A 25,745-nucleotide genomic window follows, 5' to 3' on the forward strand; every position below is an offset into this window, starting at 1 on the left:
GCCACTGTCACATGTATCACTGCCCCCGCTGTTTCTTCTCTGGAGGCATCAAACAGCACGGGCAGGAAACCGTCAGTTTCTGTAACAGCGTTGTATTCTTTTTAGTGCTTATTTGTATTATCTAATGTGTATATACATTGCGTTTATGTCCTTATGTGTACTTTACACAACCTCGTGTTTTGTATTCTCTCTGGTGACTACATGGAGCAGACATCAAACCAAAAGGAAAGGATGCTCAGGGTCCTTTTCTTGAGTGATCGCGCTGAATCTGAAGTGCAATAAACTACAGAACTAATTCAAATTATTTTTTTAAAATAGCCATGTGTTTACCAGCAGAGTTTATTCTCTTGTGCTTCTCCTAGCTTGACTGTGATCTTTTGGAGTCCTGTTTCACAGTTTATTCTATGCGAACCACGAATGTGAATTTCCTGGCAACAGAAGGAATACAAGCATGCATTGGAGTATTCCTGACAGCATGTGCTGGCCAATGACTAAATCCCAGCTGTGACCACACTCCTTGCACAGAGGTGCTGCTGGGTGTGCTGGCTTTGCTCTAAATACCCAAGGCAGAGCTGCTCTTCCCAGCCCTTCCCGAGCTGTGGGTGCTCAGCAGGGCTGGCAGCTCCCGTGCCACAGACAGCCTGTCCTGCAAGGCCAGCTCATCATCCATGGTGGTCAGGACACGTTTCATGGCCCAGCTTATCCCCTGCGCCTGGCCGGGCCATGTGTCACAGCCAGGTTATGGCCTTCATGGCCATGTCCATCCTTCATGGTCTGGCCACTTCAAACTCCCCGACTGTCCTTCATGGCAAGGCCTGTTCTTAACAGCCAGACCATGGTCCATTGTGGCCGGGCTCGTCTTCCTTCACTAGCCTGTCCTCAAGCTGGTGGTGCAGAGGAGCCAGGCCAGGTCCTGCCATCCCCTGTGGGTCCGTGCAGGGCAGAGAGGGTCAGTACGGAACAGTGCGGGTCACAGAGGTGCACAGTGGGTCAGTACAGGCAGAGAGATGGAGAGCGGGTCAGTGCGGGGCAGAGAGATGCAGAGCGGGTCAGTACAGAGAGTACAGTACAGAGAGATGGAGAGCGGGTCAGTACGGGGCAGAGAGGTGCGGAGTGGGTCAGCAGGGGTCAGAGAGATGCAGAGCGGGTCCGTGCGGGGCGCTTCGAACCGGGGGGGTCTGTGCTGTCCGGAGCGGATGGGAGCGAAGGGGTCCGTGCGGCTCGGAGCGCAGGGCTCGCTGCGGAGCTGTTCGGAGCGGAGAGGTCGGTGCCGCCCGGAGCGGAAGGGTCGGTGCCGCTCGGTTCGGAGCGGAGAGCTCCCTCCGTGCGGCCGCCCGGCGGAGGCGGCGGTGGAGGCCGCGCCCGCCGGTGAGTGACGGCGGCGGCACTTCCTGCGGGCGAGCGGCGGCGGAGCCGGAGCCTTTGTGCGGGAGCGGGAGGAGGGTCCCCGCGGCGCCCCGCGGCCCCGGGCGGGCGGGCAGCGGCGGAGGCGGCGGCGGCTGCAGTGCGGTACCGGCAGGGGAGCCGCTTCCCCCGCCTCCACCTCCGGCGAGGACAGAGCAGGCGCCGCCGCTCAACCGGCTCCGGCCGCCAGGTATTTACCGGCCCCTCCGCTCCCCGGGCCCGGCCGGGCGCGGAGCCGTGCGGAAGGGCAGGGGGGACAGGGACAGCGGCGGCAGAGCCTCTGGGATCGGCAGGGCCCGGGGGATGCGCTGGTTCGGGTTCGCCCGGCCGGGCCCGGGGCGCTTCCCCGGCGCTCGGAGCCTCCCGGGGCCCGCCCCGCACAGCCCCGGCCGCCCCCCGGCATCCACAGAGCCGGGCAGAGAGCCCGGGGCCGGGGTAAAGCTGCCCTGCCGTTCTGGGCTCCTAACGGAGCGCTCATAACCTCGCTGGGGGAAATAAAGAGCGTTTGGGGCTGTTCTCCCCCCAGGTCATCCAACTTCCCTTTGGGGAGCTCACTTCCCTTCGGGGGGCTCTGCCCGCTCCTCCCCAGCTTCCCCGGGGCCGCGAAGGGTCGCTGGCTGGGAAAGGGAGAGATGCTAAAATTGCCCAAAGATCTCTGTAGCAAAAAGCTGGGTTTCTGTTGACAGGAGCGGGTCCCCACGGGGAGAGCAAAGCAAGGTTTCACGCCGTCATTTAATAGTGTCTCTGAAACTCCTTGCCTCGTAGGGTTAATTTCACCGGTTTGTTTATTTGGTTTTTTTTGGTTGTTGTTTTTTTCGAAGAGTGATCATTATCTAGGAGTTAAAATCATCTTTGTGTACTTGGTGGGATGTTGATAATACGAAGATGACACAGTTCAGCATTTCCACTTACAACCTCAGAACATTAAAACGTTCAAATTCAATAGGTCCTCAATAGGCAACAGGCAATATTGAAATGTCTTTGCTCTTCAGATCTCTCTGACAAAGGAATTGGGAACTGTCTTTTATCTCTTTCTCGCACCATTTTCTTACCTAGGTTGTGTTTTCTGTTTACAAGCCTGAAGATGGCTGCTGCTGCTTCCTGCAATGTGGAAGAAGATGAGAGCCTGAAGGGATGTGAACTCTATGTTCAGAAACACAACATCCAACAGATTTTAAAAGAATGCATTGTAAACCTCTGTATAGCAAAGCCAGACCGACCCATGAAGTTCCTCAGAGAACACTTTGAAAAATTAGAAAAGGTCAGTGATTTTCAGGTGACTTTACATTTTCCATTTATAAAATGAAAAAGATTGTTTAAAGATTTCAAATGTTTTGGTACATTTTTTTTCTTTCAAGTTTTAAATGATCACACAACTGTGAAAAAGCAAACTGTTAAGAGAATAAAGCCCCAACCCTTCATTTGTGGGTGTCTACTATAACACTGGCTATAGTTTAGAATTTTTTGTGCGTAACACCAAGATTATAATATCTCATCAAACTGCACTTGTTAAAAATGACCCAAATCGGTTGTGAGGAATGATATCCTGAACTTTCATCTCTCTGCAGAACCTGCCTGTGGATGCAGAAGGTGTTGTTTATTTCAGTGTCAGGGGGTGAGGTTTTCCCTTCCCCTGAAACTGACCGAAATCAGAGAACCAGCAAGTTCTCAAAAATCATTAAACAGTTTGCTATTTAATTCCACTGCTCTCCTGTGCCTGTCCCAGGATCCTCTGACAGGGGATGCATTCACTTGTGACTGTCTTCAAAAGCATTGTAGAGAGGGGGAAACATTTTAGAACATTCCCAGACAAATTCTTTCTAAAGCCTAGGGGTGTCTTTGCAGGAAGAGCACATTGTGTGAGCAAGTGTTGTTGTAGGCTTGAGAGATAAGGTTTAGTAATTTCTTCCTTCAAGAGTGAATAATACATAAGGCTGATATATCACCAGTGATGTAAAATATTTAATACATCTCACTCTCTGCTTTTCAGATACATTTTTCTGTAGGTGAGTATATGCCAAATTTGTGTAGTTAAAAAAAATGCAAACATTGCATTTTGGTGGCAGCCTGGGATATCAGAGAGGGATAGAAAGTACAAGATAGTTTTTAATTATATTTGATTATTATGAAAAAGAAATGATCTCTTAATTCTGTATATTCTAAACTTCTGACAGCCAGGACCCATTTTGAGAGAATCAAAATTGGTGAATTTCCTTTACTTTGTTGTGAATCTGTCATAACGTGGAATTTTGGACTTCTTGAAAAGAAGGATAAACACCATTCTTGAAAAAAACCTCGTTAAAATATGCTATGGTATTATGGAGTATGCTCCACTGCTAGAGGGATTTCTTGAGAAGTTGTACTGGGGGAGTTTGGCTTTGTTGATGTTTACACAGCACACATACCTGAGACAGGAGGGCAGCTCCTACCCTTGAGAAATGACATCTTCTTTCATGTGATCTCCTATTATTTCCCAAAGAACAGCAGAATTCTGTAGGACATCAATCAGGATGCCAGCACAGGAGCTGATGGATATCACTTGCCTCAAAATGGAAGATGATTTAGAAACATCAAGGCATCATCTGCAGGGAATATTGTGCTGGCTGTGGGAGGACACAATCTTGGCACTGCCTCTCTAGAGCAGCCTGGGGGCCGAGCCTGCAGAGCCTGGAGGCTTTAGGCTGCTTCTGGAGGTTTCCAGCACTGTAATTCTGGTTCCTACAGCAGATTTGACTCTCTTGTTGCCCAACCATCTCCAAGGACTCCTTGGGATGAATTGCACTCTGAAGGATTTTCTGCAGTAAAATAATATTTTGACTTAGTTGGTTGCGTGAGAACAGTTGAAGGAAGACCTCTAAAGATAGAATAATAAGTTTCAATAAGTTTTATCCTGTTTTTTTACACTTGTCATATACAGGCAGTTTGAAGAATCCTAATGGAATTGTGAATTTAGCAATTGTTCATGAGATTTTTGTAAATGTGCAATACTGACATGGCACATTTGCTATTAGCTTCTTTAATTTTGGTCCTGTGTAGGGAGAGGAGTGAAAATCTTTGCGTTTAAGCATGATTTTCTAAACAAAGTACTGCATTTTTCCACCTAAGTGTGGTATTTTGGGGTTATTTTCCAAACTCATTCAGATAAACAACATGTTCCACTGAAGAGAGCAGTAGAAGAACAGTTTATCTGTCAAAAACACATGTGGGAAGTTTAGAGATGAAGTGTAGGATATTTTTCAAGTGGTTAAAAATGAGCTTGTGGAAAACCAGTAGAGCTTGATCCACATAAGTGTACTGGAGCTACCTCAGACGTGAATAAAAAAATAGAAGAGTGTGTTTAATTTTGCTAATTCTTCACTCCATCCCATAAAAACAACTCACAAAAGCAAGATTTATTATGATACGCGAGATCAGAGTGGATCATAAATGCTTTTCACCTTCTGATGACATCAGAGTTGGGTCCATTGCCTCCAGCCTGCTGCTAAATGAAAAAGGGTCAGGGCTGAGCCCTGACCCCACCACACTCACTGGCCCCCAGGATCATTCTGAAGTCTAACACGTGCAGGGGCAGGTTTGTTTTGGCAGGAATTGGTAGGAGCAGCTGAGAGCAGAGCCAGGGAATGAGGTAATGCTCCAGGGATGTGGACTGTCCTGGGCTAGTGTTCAGCTCCGTGGCTGGCCACTCTTTATTCACAGCATGGGCATGGCCTGAGAGGGCTGTAAAGGGAGAATGTGAATAAATGCTTATGAATAAAGTGCTGGAGACTGAGGTTTGATGTTTGATGTTGGATTCTGAAGATGTGCCAATGTTAGAAAGAGCATCCCCTTCCCAAGGCATTTCTAACTGCAGATTATCTGTATCAAGTACATTATCAAAAACCATAAGTCTGAAAATAATTGTGGGAAAACTTTAATACACATTTTTCTGTTCACTTAATACTGGCAGGACCTGCTTAAGTTGCCAGTAATTGCTGGGAATCAGCCTATGTTTCTATATTCTGAAGTTTGCCAGTCACTTTTATATGCTGTAACCTATGGACTTCAAGATGACATCTACTCTGATCACATTAACAGTTACTTTGTAAAAATCTGTAACATGCCCCTGAGCGCAGAAAATAGTTGAAAACAGTTTAGATACTTTATATTTTAAAACCTGTGATATTTCCTTTGAACAATTTATTTTATGTTTCCCTGTGACTGTGTAGACTTTGGTGGATGGAGTGAGAAATTCTTTCCCTTAGGGATTGTAATTGGGATTTTTTGGAATGAGGGAATAGATGTTAGCTAAGAAACTGTGGCATTATTTTAATAGCTGTAATTAAGTCCTGTTTACTTGAAGACTAAAGGAGGCATAGCAGAAAAAAACCCAGGGAACCCATATTTTATCTCTGGTTCTTACTTTATGTGAAAGTTAATTAGTGAGAAATTACGGGCAGTACTTTGTATTTTTAGCCATACTGAGACTGCAAAAACTTCATAGTGTCAGGCTGTTTAGTGCCACGATTATATGATCAAAGGTGGGGTTGTCTTGCCAGGCTAAACTCAATTGTTCCACAGCAAGGAATTAGAATAAAGAGTAGAACTAATGAAGAAAATGGCACAAAAGAGGAAGCAGCGGGAAACTGCAGGACGTGTTTAAAATGGCTTTGCTGGAGCCATTTGCGTGTGGGGTGTTTCAGAGCAGGGCAGTGCTGGCTGAGCTGGGCTTTGCTGGTACCTTCTGGACCTGAGCTCTGCCCAGGCCCCTTCTGTTGCCATCAGCACATGCAGGAAACGCTGCTTTGCTCTGATAAAATGACTGCCAGAGGATGGGCGGTGTTCCTGTGGATGCAGGCTGATCCACGGTACCACGGGAAGGAGAATTTTAGGAAAAGCCGAGCTCAGGAATCCGCACTTCAATATCGCAATATCCCCCCTGGCAGCACCGGGCGGAACTGCACTGCCGGGAGCCGGCCTTGGGGGAAAAAAAAGGTGTAATAAACCACAAATGCACCCTCTGATAGCAAAACATGCTTTATTCACTTACCACAGAGAGTTTCAGAACCAAAGGTAATCGAGCATCAAAATTTGAGCACAAGGCTCTTCTTCTGCAACAGTATTCTCCCCCGGTATTTGTATTTTGTCACAGAAAGGAGTCCGTCAATCAATAATGTCCACCAGAACCTGTCTAAACTGATGAAATGAATTCTTAAACGTATTTACGTTAATAACGTTATTATTATGCAAAATATAACTCACTGCTTTCACATAAGCTGGGGAGTGGGTAGGGATTTGAAGCAAAATCACACAAAGAATAAACTATAGAAAAAATGTATTAACTAGCCTAAAAGCCTAATAATAATATCGTTCAAAGCTTGCAAAGCAGTTGGGTGGTATCTCCTTGGTGGTGAGAAATGTTGGTAAAACATGCAGGAACATACCTGAGATGCTGATGGAGGCACAACAGTGGGAGCACCAGGTGCCCTGGCTGTGTGACTGCACTGCTGAGCAGGCTTGGGCAGCCTCTGCTCCTGCCTCTCCTCTGCTATCAGGACTGGGGAGGGCTGGATGAAAAGCAGCTCAGGTGGGACCTCTGTGATTGCCAGAGTCAGCCCCAGGCAGTGTTGTGAGAAGTGACAGTTTTCTTGGAAGAGGTAAAGGAAAACGAGGTGAATTTTTAAAACCCCCTCAGGCAAACTTTCCTACATGCAAGAGGCTTAGGGAAGGGTGGAGAATGAAGGGAATAAGAGCAGAAAGAGAAAAAAGCTTTTTCCCTAAGAAATAAAATTAGTTATAAGCAAACCCATGTTCTAACGAGCCTGTGTGGAACATATTAGAGCTGAGCTCCCTGTTTACTCTGTGTGTCCAGAAGTATGAGTAGCTTTCCCAGTCTCAAAGCCAAAACCTAACAAAAACAGAGTGCAGTGATGGAACAGGGAGGGAATTCTGCCTGGAAGATGTCTTTGTTTCACATCTCAAGCTCCTCTGTTTCACATTTATCAGGTTACTTAATCCACTTTTATGTGGGCTTGCCTCTTCTTACACAAGCTATGCATGCATACATTGTTATTTGGCTGGATTTTAAGAATCAGAAGCGCTGGCTATGATTCTCTTTGATTATATAAGCTTTTAAGTATCAAAAATAGGGTCTGTGTTTTGTAACATAACCTCTCACTTTGTTTTGAGGCATATGTAAGGAAGTAGGGAAGAGGTGGTGATGGGTTGGGATGCTGAAGACACTGGTGGGGGGAAAGACAAGAAGTGTGAACAAGTTGCAGGAGGTAAAACAATGGCAGTAAAGGGTCTGAGGAAGGTCAGCCATGCAGCTGGAGTGTCATCAGAGTAGGTGGATTTTTGGCAGGAGAATTTTGCCTAGACTGGGAATGAGCTGAGATGCAAAGGACCATGGAGGATGCAGAAATAGTAATCAAAGTGGAGGATAACTATGGAGTGGGTAAATACCTTGGTAGGAGAGTAGGGAGTGCTTGTTAAAGATATTTCTTAGAAGAGCTGTAAAAGAAAAGGTAGCATGTACCAGGGGGAAGGCAGTGGAACCATTGTGACTGTGAATAATGAGGCTGAATGATCATAAAGATTGTCTGTCCTGGCAAAGATAAGACTGGAAAGAACATTAAGATCTCCCAGATTTTTCCTACTTTTAGTGATGGCATCAGTCCCATGCTCCAGCAAAGTGAAGTGCTTTGCCTTTAGCCTTTATTGGTTGCTATAAATCATCAGCCCCAAGGAGTGGTGAGGGGTGGTGGAAACTCTCCTAGATGGAGAGCCTCTCTTCTGGGTCAATTCCAGTGCAAAAAGAGATTAGTTACCTGTGCATGAACTTTCCCGCACATTTTCTGTGAATAATCCAGGTCTGTCAGTCAGAAAAGTTTATCAATGTGCTTGGGGGAAAAATAATTTAGAGTGTGTTTGGTGGTGTTGCTTTTAAACTTAATGTATACATTGCAGGCAGCAGAGCAGAGGTACTGAGCTTTGATATCAAATGTCTGACTTGCTTTTAAAAATCTTCTTGGGATGTTGCTGTAAGGCTGCACAGTGATTTGGAGCCTCCTTAGGTGCTTTCCTTCCTCCAGCTCATCTGAGTTTTCAGGTAGTGACAAAGCTGAAAGGAGAGATTGGGAGAGGAAGTGAATTTCTGTTTAGATATGCTCCTGCTGATAGAGAAGAAAGCTTCTGGGTCGGGAAGTGTGTGTGCTCATAAGCAGTGGTCTGAAAGGAAGGGTAAACCTAAAAACTGGCTCAGCATTGTGGCTATTCCACTTGCAGTGTTTAAACTCATTAAAAATTACCATTAATCAGCATTATCTGGGGATGATGCTGAGGACAATATGCAAAATTCCTGAGGTTTATACCTCAGCTTCTTGTAGCTGGAAGTGGACATTCAGAAGATAAGCTGGTTACTGCAATTGTATTTATTGGTTCGTCTTTCAATTTGAGGCAATGATCAAAGGAAGTTACACTGTCTTGCAGTTCTTCCATGTGTTTTCTCATTTGAAGGTGGACATAATTGGGCAATATGATTATGAATTATCAGTGCCATCCAAAGAGAGAGAGAGAGAGAGAGAGAGAGAGAGATCATTTGTTGTCATGACAACAAAAGATGATGAGGTGTTTATTTGAAACTGAGTTCTGCCCAAGGATTCACATCAAGCTGCTTCTGAAGATCGGTGTTTGAAGAACTCTTCTTGAGCCAGTTCATTCCTCCTTTCAAACATTTACTGCATTTGTGCAGTTTTACCCCAGGATATATGGAAGACGTCTCTCTGAAAGCTCAGCCCAGGACAGAGCAAATGCTTTTATTTCCAAAAGGCACGGTCTAGCTCAGGAATGGGGATCCTTCCCAGACTGCAAATAGCGGCGTATGGAAAAGCCAGCCAGTCAACTGCCTGCTGTTTATATGAGAGGAGTTTGTAGTGAAGAGACTTCCCTTTAAAATGAATCACACCGTAACTCACTTTTATAATCCTTTAAAATCTCTTTGGCTTCTAAAAGTATTTGAATTTAAGAGCATGCTTTGTAGTATTAATTTTATCTCACTGAGCTTTCTTTTGTATATAAATCTGTGCTGGGGCAGGGGAGATAGTATTTATTAATTCCTTGGAAGTGGCTTTTATGCAATGTGTACTGAAGAGAGAAGAGTGTACTTTATATTAAAATGTGGCAAACTACTACTCTTCTCTCTGAGTAAATATGCTATATATAAAAAGAACTGTGTAAGTGCTGCACACTATTAGTTACCCAACTGCCCTCTTGTTGTACTTGCCTTTTAATTAAATTTTAGCTGCTATTCTTCAGAAAGATCTTTACTTCTTTTCAGTTAAGCCCATGAGGAAGGTGCATTTGGTTGTGTTCATTTGATATAATCAGAGACCACTAACACTGTCAGAGATAGGCAGTCAGTAATGTTATTTGAAATTCTTCAGTCACAGCTTTAATTTTTAAACACTAGTATTAAATATAATTGTAATATATAGCACACATTTGTATTTGAAATATTTTGCTTGATTGTACTTAAGGAATCTAAAGACAGAGAGGAATAAGGAAGAAGTTTATGAGAATGCTGAAATAGAATTTGCAGTTCTTACACTATAGGAAAATCTAGCTAAGTAATTTTTTACATATCTAGTGCTGCTATTTGAATGTGAAATTTAAAAATTTCAGTAAGGATTTAATCCATCTGAAATTCTGGTTTTTTGGTTATAGCACCAAGGTCAACTGTATAGTGGCCTGGGAGTTTTGGGGTTGTAAGCCAAATTTAAACCCCAACTGATCTCTGAAAAAACTTGGCACTTTTTGAGGCAGGTCAAGATCTTGAAAAGTCAGATCTTTAGCTAGCCCTCTACATTTTATCTCTGAGCTTGTCCCCTAAATATTTCAGTAATGCCTTCTTCAAAACAAGAATGTGTGACCTGTCACTTTGAGTCATGCAGCATGGGAAATACTGTTCCGTGATTTATTTCAAGCAGCAAGAGTGCAACAAAGACTGGTATCAGAGGTTAATAAGAAGGGCAGTGTCAGTGATAGTGCAGGAATTAACTGGAATAAGACCAGAAAAGACAGGTGGCATGACTGGATTTGATGTAAACATCAATGGCAAAACATATATTAATCATCCATTTTTCTTGCAAGCTTGAAAGTGGTGAGCTTGTGCCAGTTTTCTGTACTGCCCTTTTCTGTGCCATACCTGATGAGCTGTGGATAAGTCACTTCCTCTGGCAGTGAGACCAGCTGGTGATGTTGGTGATCTGCCACTCGTGCTGGTGCTCCCAGATGCTCCCTCCTCCACTCACTCCTGTCCTAGCTCTGAATGGAAAGTCTCACTGGAAATTTCCTGGAGGAGAGAGGCCAGGTTCTGGCATCCCTGTTGGAGGAATGTTGGTTTATGGGGTGTGCAGGGAGCTCAGCCTTGCTGTGTTTTCTTTTGGGTAGCCTGCAATGCTGCTGAGCTGAGTTGTCTGAAAAATGCTGAGGTTGTTCATGGAGTTGTGGGGTGATGGCTACATGTACATCCCTCAGCATGACCCTGGGGCTGCCAGGCTGTGGGGTCTGCCTGCACAGAGGAGATGACAGCAGATGAAACACTGGGCTACTGCTGCAGCAGCCAGCTTGCCTCCTTACAGTGCTGTGTCCCTCCTGCTCATGCCCTCTGGTTTCCTGCACCAGGGAGAAGAACATATGGTCCACCCCATCTCCTGTTCCCCCTGCCTGTAGGCAGGATCAGTGAAGGCTGGAATGGAGAAGCAGCAGGGCAATGTGTTGTGGCTGAGCAGTGCCAGGGGGTGAGAAGAAGGGCTGGGTCTGAGCAGAGGCCCCTGTTCCTTTGACTGACAGACATGAATGATGCAAAGGGAATTTTACTCCTTAATGCTTTCCTTCAAATCTGAGGAAGCTCTGAGAAGATCTGAGGGACAGAACATGGGGCTCTGGGAAAATACTGTAATTATGGGTAATTTGGTTTGTCTCTATTCTTTGGAAGTCAAATTCAATGTATGAATTGACAGTCTTGCAACTCTGACCTCCTTTCTTGAAGGTTTTCTGTACTGTTTTCTATACTTGTTACTCTCTCTTCAGGGATTCCCCTTCCTATTTTATTCTCTATTCCACAAGCATGAAATTTGGAGAATAATCTCCCTATTGGCCAGCTGGTGCTAGGCCAGCCATCATCTTTCATAGTCCTCTGGAGCATACCTTGGATCTTATTTGTTTGGAAGGAGTCCCATTGATTATTAATCAGTTGTATGGCAGAAATTCTGGAGTAGGGAGCATGTTTGTTGTTTGTGGTGACAGTAAGCTTGCAAAGCAGAGCAAGATGAAGAAAACTATCTAATATATCAATGTGTGACTTCTGACAAGTTGTCTGTGCAAGAGACAATGACATGTACAAGCCAACTGAGAAAATAACAGCTGTGATGTTGGAGAGTAAACCAAAGAAGTTGTTTTGCTTTCTCAACCAGGAGTAGAGCTGCAGAGTTATGCTTGCACTTTATATACATAGGTTGCCATGATGTGTCAGAAAGAGTTGAACAGGTTAAATGCCTGTACACACATTGTAGTTAATGCTATTCTCATTAAATTTGTAATTTTCTTTCAGATTGACAGTCACCTAACAGAGAAGTGAAAGGGTTGCTGATAGCCATAAAGGAAGGGCGAATTAACTATATCCATGGGTAAGAGGTGTTTCATTGTCTCTTTTTGCCTTGCAGGAAGAATGCAAGCAGATCCTGGCTCGGCAGAAGTCGAGCTCCCAGTCGGATTCTCACGACGATGAGATTTCCCCTCCGCCCCCCAACCCGGTGGTGAAGGCGCGGCGCAGGCGGGGCGGGGTCAGTGCCGAGGTGTACACTGAGGAAGATGCTGTTTCCTACGTCAGAAAGGTAACCTGGGACCAGCCCTCTGGCTCTGACATCTACAGGACAATCGAGTGGCTCGTGTTTTGTCCCTAATTTGGGCTCCTGGGCCAGCCTGGAGGATGGTGTCCTCATGCTGGCATGAGCAGGGCTGACCATCTTCCCGCTCGAGTTCTTTTGCTGTCTCCTTGACTGGGGATTTTCCCCATCAATGGGATTTCAGCATTGCCTGCTCCTTCCTTTTTGAGATGTGCTGCTCATCTGTTTCCATGTCTAACAGGCTCAGTAATTCTCAGCCATTTTCTTGATAGTCCCTGACTGCAGCATCTTCTGCAGTTTGATCAAAACCTAGCATTGTTGGAAGACAGCTTTTCTATTGCTGCACTTCCTGTTTGTTTTGGGTTTGGGGGTTTTTTTGTTTCCAAAAGTTGCCTCCAGTTCTGCCTCAAGTTTTCTTTAATCTAAATAATTTAGGTTTCCTAGACCACTCAGACACATACTTCCCATGTTGATTAGGTACCACTTAACCCAATAAATTTTGGATGTCTGTTGGCCATACTTGGGTGATTTTGTTTAACCATTGTCTTTGAAGAAATGCCAATCCCAAATTAGGTAATTTCTTCACTAGGAGCTCTAATTTGAGCTTCTCTCTTTTTAACTGCCTTTTTCACAAAAAGATCTAGCTATGTTATATCTTTGATATATCTTAATAACTCCTTTTTTTTTTGACAGTGGCTAAAGCTTTCAAAGATTATGAAAAGAGAGATATTGCAATAGCATATGTCATGTTTGTTTAGGGAACCAGGCTGAAAATGTATTTCATAAGGTTGACAGATGCTACTAATGTGCTTTTGTGCACGCCTGGAGTAGCTTTAACTCAAAGAGCTTGCTTTTTCTTTATGGGAATACATTTTGTCAGTCACTGTTTTTTGGCAGAATGCTTTTTGCCTTTGCAGTCAGATGTGCTTTTGTCATCTGCTTATGATACAAGTTCCCTGGCTCCTCTGGGGATTTCTGTCCCAAGAAAAAAAGCATTAGGAGAGCCATTCATTCTAAGAACAAGTGTGTAAGAGTATTCTTCTGGCAGTTAAATAATGTTTGCAAGTGAGTGGTAAATTTTAACAGCACTGTGGTCGAGCTATTAATGAATGCCCCACACTGTCAAAAAATCTGTGTGATACTTCAAAAGCCACTTTAAAACACTTTTCTTTCTGTGCATTTTGCAATATCCCCCTAAAAAACTTCTGTGAAGAGATCCCATTTGTTTCTGTTTATTATGGATTCCATCTGACTCTTCTGAATATCAAAGGAAACATCCCTTCCCACCCCCCTGAGAAATTCTTTTATGTTTATAATGGAACCTGAAGTAAACTTTGTTTTCTTCATTTCTCAGCAGTGATGTCAGTGAGTCCTGACAGTAGCATGAGTAGGCAAGAACCAGAAGCAGCAATACAGATCATGTTCTGTGTGTTCTGTGACTAGCCCTGCTATGATTTTAATTTCCTAGGAACTGGCTGATCTTAAATAATAATAATTTAGGGGATAGTTTCTTGTACAGCTACAGATGCTGGATGGAATACAGAACTAGCACTGAGAGGATTTGTGTCAGTGCTTTGTCTTCTGCCATAAGCAAATGAATCCCATGGTGAAACCCATGGATGTGTGTTTGTGACATTTCTAGAACACAGAAATAAAAGGAGGCACTGAAAGGACAAATTATGGAACAAATTTAAAAGAGTAAAAAGCAAGGCAAAGGTTGTGTTAGACTATTGCAAACAGATGGAATTTTAGATAGTAGTCAGGAAGAACTGCTGGCTTGAATTCAGGTGTTGGATAGAAACACATCTGGGTCATAAGCCAGCTTGAAGGATCCCTAGAAAGGGTGAGCTATAGCATGAGTAGTGCTAGAGGCAGTGAAATGAGTTATATCCCTGGAGAGAAAATCAAAAGAGGTTTAGCTTTGTGATTTGAGCAAGCACAAGGCATGGCTTCATTCTGGGGAAGATCTCTGTGGAGGGTTAGTTCATCCTTGAGCTAGAGAAAGCAGTATTTGTCAACACATCTGGCATAACACAGTTAACAACTAACAGAACAGGAATCTTGCTCTGAAGAGGGTTATCAGCTTGAAGACAACATTCAGTGATTATTTGGAAGAGTGATGTAAGAAATGGCCGAGCAGTTCTCACCAGCAATTGGTTTTGGTCAGATGCCTGGTTACACCTAGACAATCTCTCCTGTGTTTTCTGTGTCCCTGCCCCAGCAAACCCACAAAGCCTTGTGGCTTTCACTGCTGCAAATTTACACTGAGAAAGGCTAGTCAGTGCTATTTCATAATCAGACAGAAAGGCTGGAGTTGAATGTCTTAGTGATCTGATTATTTATCCTTTTGGCTCATCAGCAGTGAGCTGAGCTGCTGGTGTATTCCTAATAGAGCAAGGGTTCAGGCCTGAAATTCAATCCAGTGTTCCTCTGATAGGGTAAAAACTAAGAATAAGATACTGGCTGAATTTAACACTGAGAAATTTAAACTTTTAGATCAATTAGATTAGGTTTCACTCAGATACAAACATGCAGTTTGTATACTTCTCTAGACTTAATTTGGGGAATTGATGACTGCAGCAGTCAATACAAGAGAGGTGTGAAGCCAATTTAGATCTTCACAGTGCAGCGTTTCCCTGTGAAATAAAACTTGATAATTCTTTGTGGGAACTGGTTCTACATGAGTTTTACCCTTTGAGACATCCTTCTTTTGGTTGGATGGGTACTTCCTTGCCTTTCCAGGTTGAGGGAAGGAAAGTACCTGTGCATCAACACAGGTAGTAACTTGCAACAGACAGATACACTATTTCTGTCATAACAAAATGTGAGAGGTAAATGCTCCTTATCAGACATTTATTGTGCAGTAATTGAGACTGACAAACAGATTTTGATTTTCAGATTGGAGTAAGGTTTATTTAACACTTCAAACTTCTGCTATGCTTGATTCTGTCCTGTTATAATTAAACGATTAAGGAAAATCACATTATCAAAGACAATTAATATCTTCGACAGGTCATAGTTTTTTATAAATTTTTTGTGTCTCTCCTAATCTTGGAGTCTATGACTGGTAGAAGATACTTGGCAAATAGAGAGAGAGAGATTATCTACTGGTATCTTACCTGAATGGTTACCAAAATGGAGAGCTTATCTTTCCAAAGTGGAAATACTTCTGAATCTCAACTTTTATTTTGAGCAAATTAATGCACAACAGGACTTTTGACATCTCTCCAGTTAACAAATAAAGACATCTTCATTCTCAAATAGAAATTCTTCTTGTTTGCTATGAAGCCAAGGCATAGGATTTTGACTCAAGTAGACCTGTCAGGAGCTTGGTTGCTCATACCACAAAAAGTACAGAAAAATATGATGTAATCAACACATTTTTACCTTTTTCCTAAAGAAATGTTGCCATTTCCACAGTTTTAAAAGTAGGCTGCTTCTGATGTTGTTTGGAGGGAAGAGGAATATAAAATAACTTTTCCTCAGTCCAAGACATATGAAAGGAGACTACACAGCTGCCAGTGCTTCCTAATTGTAGTATTTTATGGATATCCTTCTCCCCCGTCATCCCTGATCTTATATTTCCTTTCTGAGTGTCATTTTGAGAACAAAAATTCTTATCCTCACATTATCAAAACTGTAATTTATTACTTTCTTAGTGGCTTTATATTATAGCCTAACCCCGTCTCAGTGCCTGAAATCAAATTGCATCCATTTTCTTGAAGAGTGGAATTTTCGGTAGATTTCACGATTTGTGAAGAAATACAATCAGGTGTGTAATTATCTTTCATTCTTTTCTCTACAGGTTATTCCAAAGGACTATAAAACTATGACTGCTCTGGCTAAGGCCATCTCCAAGAATGTGCTCTTTGCTCATCTTGATGACAATGAACGAAGGTAGGAGAGGCTTTATGATTCAAGGGAACACATAGCTTGGTGTGAGGACAAGAAATTAGATTAAATTTCATCTCAGGGTTCACAGCTGCTCTCACTGATGCATTGAGTCGCATTAGATGCACCCTCAAGCTGCTCATGGTATTATGACAGAGGGTAAAATCACAAGGTAAAAAAGGACAAGAACACGTTAGAGTGTATTCAGACATATTTAATATTTTCAGAACAGATGGGCCTGATAAACTTTATTCTGCATTACTTAATTAGCTAAAGCAATCTCAGAAGCATTTGCCATTACTTCTGAAACTCAGGGAAGACAGGTCAAGTGCTGAATGGGTGGGAAAGAAAAAGCATAATGTCTGTAAAGAGATAACAGGGAATGGCAGGTAAATCGTTTTGTTCTTGGAAAAACTGGAACAAATGAATTATTTATAAGCACCTGGAGAAGACCAAGGAGTTCAGTAACAGCCAGTGTGACTTTTAAGGACTTGAAAATGTGTTTGCAGAGCTGACAGCAAGTTGTGCAGCTGGGGGAGGCAGAAAGGAGGCCAAACAGGTCAACTTCCAGCAATGTTTTTGACATTAATGTTTATGATGATTTCATAAAAAAAACGGGGAATTATGTCTTTAGTGAAACCAGTGTGATGGAATTATACCAAATACCAGGTACCACTGGTCCATCATTCCAATGGAAAAGTATATTGGAGGGGTTGTTCTGCTTGTCACCATTATTGTTGTTAGTAGCCTCAATGGGACAGGCTATGAGTGTTGAATTTTTACTGGCATGAAGATGGGAAGGGCTGCTAAAACACTGGGAGACAAGGGCAGCATTCAAAATGATGCTGACAGCTTGAAGGAATATTCTGGAAAAAGCAGGATGGATTGACACTGAGCCAAGTGCAGAGAAGTATTCCTTAGGCAGGAAAAACACCTTTATGGCTATAAGACAGTTTTGCAGTTTTGGTTGTTCCTTGAAGCACTGTGTGGAACTTATTGTGACTCATGGTCTGAATAATAGTCACTAATGTCAAGTTTTTTTTGAAAATACTATTGCTTTACTGGGGTAACTAAAGAGAACGTGCAAGATGTCCCAGTGTTGGAAATATTTCAGCTGGAACACAGTGTCCAATTTGGGCACTGCATTTGAAGGAAAAGCAGTTAGAGGAAATTCATGGAATGGTGGGAATGATCACAGACCTAGGTAACATCACTTCGGAGGGAAGAATGGGATTGCTTGGCCTGCAGAATAAAAGTTGGGGCAGAGGCATGCAATAATAGCTTATAATTGCATGTGAATAATGTTATATGCGTGATAAACTGCTCTGTGGGCCAGAGGGTAAAGAGCAACAAATTTAAAGCACAGTGGGGGAGAGTCAAGTGAGATGCAAGAAGAGGTCTCTGATTGCTTGGGTAGGTTGTGGAGTCTCCACCACTTGAGGCCATTAAGGACAGATTAGACTCTGGTCTGCCAGCAATGACAAGCAGCAGATAAGGCTCAGTGAGCTCAGGAACTCCCCACCAGCCCCACTTTTCTGTGCTTCCATCCTTAGAAAAGACAAAAACTTTCTCTACACTGATGGTTTAGCTCTGGCAGAACACCAACAGCACAGTCCTTCAATGGGGATACTCAAATGCTTGCAGTCAAAGCACATTCCAGGACTGCAAATTTTGCTGCCTCTTGCAGATGTTTACACAGTTTAATTACTTTGCAATCTTAATGATATTATGTTAACATGCAGATTTCTGGAGTAATTAGAAGAGGATGAACTTTGCACATTTATTCTAGCTTTTACACCCATAGAAGAGAATGCATGCACAGAACTGCTGTAAATCCTGATTATACTGTCAGCATGCTGATGTGACAGGCACTGAAAGGATAGGTTTTAGGGCTGGAAAAAAGGACATTTCAGTAAGATGTTATCAAAATAGTGTGAGAGACAAAATCTGAAGGACAAGTGCTTTTTCTTGCACTGTGCTGATTGCACATCATGACCGTGGTCTCTCCTATCCATTCCCCGTGTCCCATTTTCCCCTGTCCTGTCATGGAAATGTGTTAGGAGTGAAGAGACCTGCAGGCTCCCTTGTGTGTGCTGCAGGTGCATTCTGAAGTCTTTGCTTGGCCAGGTGTATTCTGCCTCTGCTGTCAAAAGATTCAGGAGCTCCTGGGCTGTGCACTGGAGCATGGTCAGGTGTAGAACCATTCCCTGCTCAGGGATGTGTCCAGAGGCCTCATCTGAGCCTCCTGATGAGCACAGCAGGCTATTGCTGACACGGGGACAAGGAGCTCACAGAAGGATGTATGTTCTGCTCTGCAGACAAGATTGAAATGAAGGAATAAATTGACATCATGCTCTTACCCTTGTCTGGTTGTATTTGTCAAGTGTGGAGAAGTGAGCAAGTCAGAGCATACCATTGCCATCAGTTCCAGTCTGCATCTTCTCAATGTAAATATATAGTTCAGTAAAGTAAGTGGTAAATTACTTCATTTGGGCTCTTGGAATGGTGGAAAGCTAGGTAAGGTTATTTTGTGTGCTGCAGTGGTGATGTTTGTTGCCTTGTGTTTGTTTCACTCAGTACTTTCCACACTGAAGATATGATCACTGTTTTATCTAATTTCATGTTTGACCAAAATTTAGGAAGTGTTCAGGTGGGGGAAGGATGGACTAGCAATTTCTCATTTGCACTGGATGACTCTTACATTTTTTCTTTCTTCAAAAAGATATTTGTGTTAGCCTGCTCTGACTCGTGTTGCACTTGCTGCTTGGCAGCTGTGAGACTTAACCCCTTATTTAGAAAAGCAGAGTGTTGCATATCATCTCTGTGTCAGATATTCCCTATGAAGGGTTGTTTGCATGAGAAATCATGCTGAAATTAAGGGAAACAAGTATTTTTTGCACTGGTGTTGGAAATACTTTTCTTCAAGTCTTATTTTAGATCAAATCTTTCCCTGTGCCATGCTTCAAATGGGGCTGCCATCCATGTCCTACACAGAGTCTCTGGTGTAAAATTATACTGAAAAGTGCAATGAAAGGGAAATGTAACTGCGACAGTACCAAAAGCAGCAGAGCTAGTTATCAGCAACTTTTGCCAAAATGTTCAGGAGTTGCTAACATTGCAAAGACCAGTGCAGCTCTGAGAAGTGATGTGGCAGTCCACTGTTTTCTCATGGAACTTGGTTAAACTCTGGAGGAAGGTCCTGGTTCTCCCAAAGCCAGTGACAAAATGCCCATTACCTGGAGTGGGAATGTGGTTTTAGCTGGGAGGAGCTAAAACTGTTCTGATTTGAATAACTGGGAATGTTTGGTTTGTCTTGAGGGCAATTTCCTTGCTGATCTTATCCCTTCTAAGGCAAGATTCTGAAGGTGATTTAGAGTTTGCATCAACTTCCCCCCTTCTTTTGGTCAGTGCTGCCTGGGAGTTTTGCACATGGGTGAGGCTGGTGCTGTGCTGCTATGGCTCTGCAGCCACTGAAGGATTTCTGTCTATGCACAGATAGAATTACACCCATTCCTTGGCAGCCTTCTATTTCCTCTCCCACTCTTGGATATCCAGCAGATTAACAACCTCTAAGGCCTCCTAGTTGTGAAATGGTGTATAAAGTCAAAATTGGTGACAAGGGGCCAGTCTGAGTGACCTGCTTCTAACCTCTTCTGATTAATCTCTTCTAACCCAGCAGTGTAGCTATGAAGATTTTTCATTGTTCATCACGAAATGCTGGAGTACAAGCACACCCACTTGGCTCTGCCGTGATGTTGAATAATAAAGGAGAATCAAGAGGAGAAATTATTCATTTTTCTTCTATAGCTAAAAATAAAAAGTAACTTTTCATAATTTCACTGGCAGGATGTTGTGTCTCTGCTGGACGGGGCAGCCACTGAGAGGGGGGCAGTGAGGAAGTTCAGAGGTGAGCAGCTGTAGGGATGGAGGTTGGACCCAGAGCTGAGGATTGCCAAGGAGGAGAAGGAAATAGAACTGAAATAACCAGTAGGGGAGAGAGCAGGGCTGAGAGCAGCAGGAGTGTCACTCCTGCTTGCAGGATGGCAGCAGTGCCAGTGTGCTCTGCTGAGTCCTGAGCCACATCTCTCAGTCCCTGTGCAGGAGCTCGGTGGCCTCCTGACCACATAAAGAAGTGGAAAGGTCGAATGTTCACCATGTCTGTGTGTAAATGCTATGTCAGACTTGTTCATCAAGAAGTAAAGAGAGTAGATCAATGTTTAGCTAATTTAATTTTTGGAAGCGTTTATTACTAATGTACAGGCAGCTGTAATGCTTGCAACAGCTTTTAGAAAATACAAAGTACACTTTTGTATATTTTATTACTTGCATTATTAATAAATTGGTTTCTTTGAACAGTATAATGGTGTGAAACGGCTTTGAAAGCAAGAGGCACAAAATGGTATTTAATGCTTTTACTAAAAGAGTGAGCTCATATGAAGACACAAAAAAAGTACCAAGAAATGAACTTGAAGACTCTGTATTTGTTTCAGCAGTACACAGTGTTGCATTTATTCTTGTGTGTCCCCTGCATGGCAAAGGTGGGAGGATAAAGAGCATTTTGTAATATCTGTGCTTGTTGGGACCAAGATGTAAAGATGAACATTGGCACTTTGCAGACCAGGTTCGTCAGCCTACTTACCATTTTTATTGTTCTCACCTCTCCCCAATTGCTCCATGTCTTGCTTGTTTCTTTAAATATTTCACAGCAATGGGATATTTTTGAGTCCTATTTAGGATGTGACCACTGTAATCAGTGGTTCCTTCCCTGCAAAAACGCTACTTTGGCCATGAATCTTCACCATGTATTTATGCTGTTGGTCACCCCTCCCCAAATATTCTTAGCTGTTGTGTCTTTACTTTATCTATTTTCTCAAACTATGCCTTCAATTTGTAATAATTTTACATCCTAAAATGTTCTGAAGTGCTTGCAGCTCCTTTGCAGCAAGGTATTGTCTTCAAACTCAGAAAACACTTTTAATCTGGGTCACTAATGACTTGGGGTTTCTTTCAATACAGGCATAATTTATCATGAGGAAAGTGGCTTTCCATAGCTAACAAGTGAATTTTAGTTGTTGTCCTGTTGATCTCATATTGAAATCTTCTTGAAACGTCTGGTGATTAGCGAATTTCGAGGACATTATTATTGCCATAGGCTTTATTCACTTCTGCATAATACCATGTTTTATTAAAGCACTGGCTGCAGGCCAGCTGGAAAGCCTCATTTATGTGGAAGAAACCTAAGACGGCACCATTCAGGAGCAAGATATTTTAGAAACAGGATGCCACAGCTATGACATATTCATTACACATCCTGTGCTTTCCTTGCATTTGTAACTTAACTCTTTTGTTAAAAAACAAACACAGATTTAGCTTCTGCCTGTGCTTCATATATGCATGCAGTGTACAGAGCAGTGCAAGAAGAATTCCACCTTAGCTAGAAAACTCAGGGTATGGTTTCACCATTGGTTTAAACTGAATTCTGGGCTGATACCAAAGGATGAAGTAAGAGTGAGTGCCAAGCCTTGCATGTCCCTGTTGCTCTCATGGCCAGGTGAGCCAGAGCAGCTCTCTGAAAAGTGATCCTCCCCTGCAGGGTTATTTTCAGTCAGAGCAGGTCCTTCCTCCCACCCTATGCCTGGCTGCCAGAATGCTTTGGAAAGGGGAAGGAAGGAAGGAGTAGAGATCAAGAGGAAGGGCAGGATCTCCCCTTATGGCCCAATTCAAACTAATGGTGGCAAAACTGCATCTTAATTTCCATTACTAGTCACTGGACAAGGCCAGAGGATGGAAATAGATGTGTGGATACCTCTTTAATAAGCCTGCCAAGAATGCCCACTTGAGCTAAACCACTGGGAAGATGAAAGATGAAAAGAAAGAATAAGAGATGAGAGAGAAATTGCACAGTGAGGCATGGCAGTGGAGGCTGATCCATAACGTGGCTTCCTTGAATTATATCAGGATTTTTTTGATGGCCAGAGTTGGACGGGATCCTTCACCCTCCTTTTTGGGGACAGCAGAAGAGAGGAGATGCAGCATGATCCCAGTGTTGTGCAGATGAGGATTTGTAAAGGGCTGAATGAAAGGGCTGAAACCTGTGCTGGAACTTCAGGGGATTGTCAGCAGACAGTGCTGGCTTGGGGGCAGAGGAGGTGTGAATATGCAAGATATGTTATGCATATGTAACAGGTTTGGCACTGAAGAAACTGGTGCAGAACCTCCCTGTGTGGGAGATTTTTCCTGATCATCAGTGGTATTGGATGATTAGCCTGTTCTGTGAATTCTGGTTGTAAACAATCAAAAAGAGGAAACTCGAATTTACCAAGGCATGCTAAACAAAGCTTTTCTTCTTTGGTAACACCAAGCTATTTTCCAGGTAAACTGCCTGGCAATCCAGCTTTTCTTTGTGCCTTTTGTGCCTTGTTTATGGCCTTGATTCCTCATGGTGTTTAAAAGTGTATTATTTAACAGTGAGTTGTTCCATTGACTTGCTGTGGATGTCAAAGGAACTATTCATGTATTTAAATGGAAGCACATTCATTCTTGCTGAACTGGAGCTTGCCAATGAGGAATACTATTTAAACCAGAAAAAATTACGGATTTTGGAGACAAGAATCATCTGGCAGCAGAGATGGAAATGAAACCAGGTAGAGTTGCCCAGCCGTTTGGAAAATAAATGATCCAATTCTCCGTTGAAGGATTAGCTGTGAATTTAGCACTGACTTTATTTTCCAGTGCATCCCTCTCATTTGTCCAAGAATTATTGTCTTTAATTACCATTGTGGTGCCTGCAGGCAGCAGTCTTTAAATTAGTTATGCAAAGTTGTGCTCTCAGCAGTCATCAGGAGATGGTATCAGCTTTGGTATCAATCCCCTTACAACAGCCTGACAGCATCAGCAGACTGTCCTTTTTGTGATGTCAGTTTTTGGCCTGGTAGGTAAGCTACTCTCTTAAACAAAACTAAAAGCACACACATTTGGTATTTATGGATATTTTTATCTCGAGGAACAAATACTGTCAGTTCGTGGCTTTTTAGGGGTTGTGATTCACCCTCAGTGTTTTGTTAGACAGTTTATATTCTTCATCACAAATACTGCCGGCGCCATGCCTAATGGTGGTTATTTTTAATTCTGCATAAAGCACTGGTTTACATATGGGCAGTATGTCACCCATTCTGAAAAACAGACTTAAAGCAGAGAAGTTATTTACATAAATCCTTTTTAGATCTAGAAAAAACAGCCCGAGGCAAATAGTATTCATGCATGCTCGTGAAACAATCTTGAGTCTATACTTATCTCTCTATATATAAAACAGAAAAATGATGACTACTGCTGAATTTACCAGGCCTTGTAAAATTTTTCTACCACTGCAGTATGTATGACCGTGCCTTTGTGTGCTTTTTTACACAACAATTAGCTGGCAGTGGCTCTGCAAATAGGTTACTCAATGCTAAGGCTTTCCAGAATTAAACACAAAGGTTGAATAAAAGAACGTCCACTCTTCTCAGCAAGTCTTTGTCTTCTGCATCAGAGCAGCTGGAAGCAGTAATTTGTCTTTGTGCAGGGATGAGCAAGGGTTTATTTCAACTAAAGCTCTTTAAAATGCTGTTTCCTTTCTTTCACCCTCCTGGAAGGGTTGTAGGTGACCTGTCAGCTGTTACTCCTCTCTCAGGACTCTTCATGAAGGGGCTGATTCTGCAAACTTGGACAGCCTGGTGTCTTCAGGGGTGTGACTGGTACTGGAGGATAAACTCTGCAGTTCAGTTGCTTCCTTATGCGTTTAGAGGAGGATGTTCAAAGAGCTTAAAGGAACTGGATATTCTCACTGACTGATATATAGTGGGAAGTGAATGTTTAACTCCTACAAGCTTCCCTTGAAATCCTCACCTTACGTTCTGAGTGGTTAGACCTGTGCATTTCCATGATGAGGTGATATCTGCCTAGTAACACCGTGTTTGGAAAGGCAGAAACTGCCCTTCAAACAAAAAATATCCTATAATACTACAAGATTTAGTAGTGGGATTTTTATTCTGTATAGAAAGAGAGAATTCAACTCAACAACCAGATGAAATTTCTCTGTCATTGTAGTGCACTTAATGGGAATACCAAGTGTAAGTTATTTGACTGTTAGGCTGCTAACTCTCTTTTAATGAAAAAACCCCTGACAAACCCAAACAATGATTTAGTTCTTGTTTTACAAGTTCCTTACTAAAGACTTTGACCTGAAGTACATCTCGTCTTGTGAGGTAACAGCTGGTCTATCATTGTCTTCGGAAAAAAGTAACAGTTGCTAAGATTTCGAGAAACAAAGATGGTCTTTGAATCAACTGGAACAGCTGTAAGAGACTGACACACCATGCACTGTCAGCTGCTAAATTCAGATATTCAGACTGCCCGAAACGGGATACTTTAACCCTTTGGCACTGCCAGATTCCTTTTCTCTCTCTTTTTATTTTTTTAACAAAAGCAGAAAAAGAAATTGGGTTTTCAATGTGCTTTTTGCTTTCAGAAATTAAAAAACTAAACAAAGCAAACTCCTCCAAACTATCACTTTCTTTGCAGGGATTTTGTCTGTTTTGTATTTATTCAAGTTCTGATTTATAAATCATCCAAAGACATACTTGTTGACAGCTGAAATTTGCATTAGAAAAGTATAATGTCTCTATGTGGTGCATTAAAACAAAAATATAATAGTGCATATCCAAAAAATGGCATCAGATGCTATTTTAAGGCACTCAGCATCTTCCCAGTAGTATATGTGGAGAATGTATTTAGTTAATTGAAGTAGAATGAAGGTGAATTTATCATATCTGGGAGGGAAAGATAAGTGATAGCAACAATCTCTTTAAAAGACACATGTTAGATCCATGTGAGATCCATGGTGGCTGAAGTTGGGCACATTCAGACTGGAAAAGTTTAGTTTTTCTTTTTAGAGCAATCAGGGAACTGATCCATAATTTAAATTAGCTTGGGATGTGGCAGATTTTTCCATTGCTTGAAACCTTCAGATCAAACTTGGCTCTCTGCTCTTGCTGGTCCTCGCAGTATGTTCTCAAGTGCTCCACAAGATTGTGAGGGTTTTGTTTTTTTTTTCAAAGATGGCAAAACGTGATGACATGAAAATTTATTTCACTTAATGAAGAGTCAGCAGCCATCTCCTGTTAACAAAACACTTGTATGACATCGGTCCTCCTGAAAGCCAAGCTCTTACAACTTGGAGCCCGACTGATTTTTGGATGTCTGAAACAGGCACATGCTGGGACTCTTTTTAGGCTATTGTTTCAGCTCGGTTACAAAGGATGGGGTTTTATTTAGGAGCCTCTGAGATTTTGTAGCTGGTGTTAGGGGGTGTCAGGGAAGCTGTGCACAGCACGGCTCCTCTTGCTGCTGATGGAGAGGGTGAAGCACCCGGTGAGTGGCACCCACTGGGGAGGAGCTCTGCTGCCCAGAGCAGGACTCCAGTGCTCAGCACTGAACACAAGGGTCTCAGCACTGAACACTCTGTTTTCTTGCCCATCCTGGCTCAAGCTTCTTCTTAAGCCATTTTCTTCAGTATTTCCCAGCTTGGTT

The 25,745-nt window shown here is 42.8% G+C and overlaps 1 protein-coding gene across 3 annotated transcripts in view; it reads left to right on the forward strand.

Moving 5' to 3' along the window:
• PRKAR1B (protein kinase cAMP-dependent type I regulatory subunit beta) overlaps nucleotides 1-25,745 on the forward strand; it is a 94,549-nt gene that overhangs the window by 1,227 nt on the left and 67,577 nt on the right. Inside the window, exons 1-4 of one of the 3 annotated variants that reach the window (XM_014869816.2) lie at nucleotides 1,370-1,594; nucleotides 2,461-2,665; nucleotides 12,105-12,275; nucleotides 16,093-16,184. In XM_014869816.2, the coding sequence (XP_014725302.1) occupies nucleotides 2,489-2,665; nucleotides 12,105-12,275; nucleotides 16,093-16,184 (440 nt within the window). In that variant the 5' untranslated portion in view covers nucleotides 1,370-1,594; nucleotides 2,461-2,488. Of the gene's footprint in view, nucleotides 1-1,369; nucleotides 1,595-2,460; nucleotides 2,666-12,104; nucleotides 12,276-16,092; nucleotides 16,185-25,745 lie in introns of those variants that run through there. The other 2 variants (XM_014869827.2, XM_088174356.1) reach the window with 2 other exon arrangements.

The sequence above is a fragment of the Sturnus vulgaris genome, chromosome 16, assembly GCF_052056855.1.
Source record: "Sturnus vulgaris isolate bStuVul1 chromosome 16, bStuVul1.hap1, whole genome shotgun sequence".
Lineage (NCBI taxonomy): Eukaryota > Metazoa > Chordata > Aves > Passeriformes > Sturnidae > Sturnus > Sturnus vulgaris.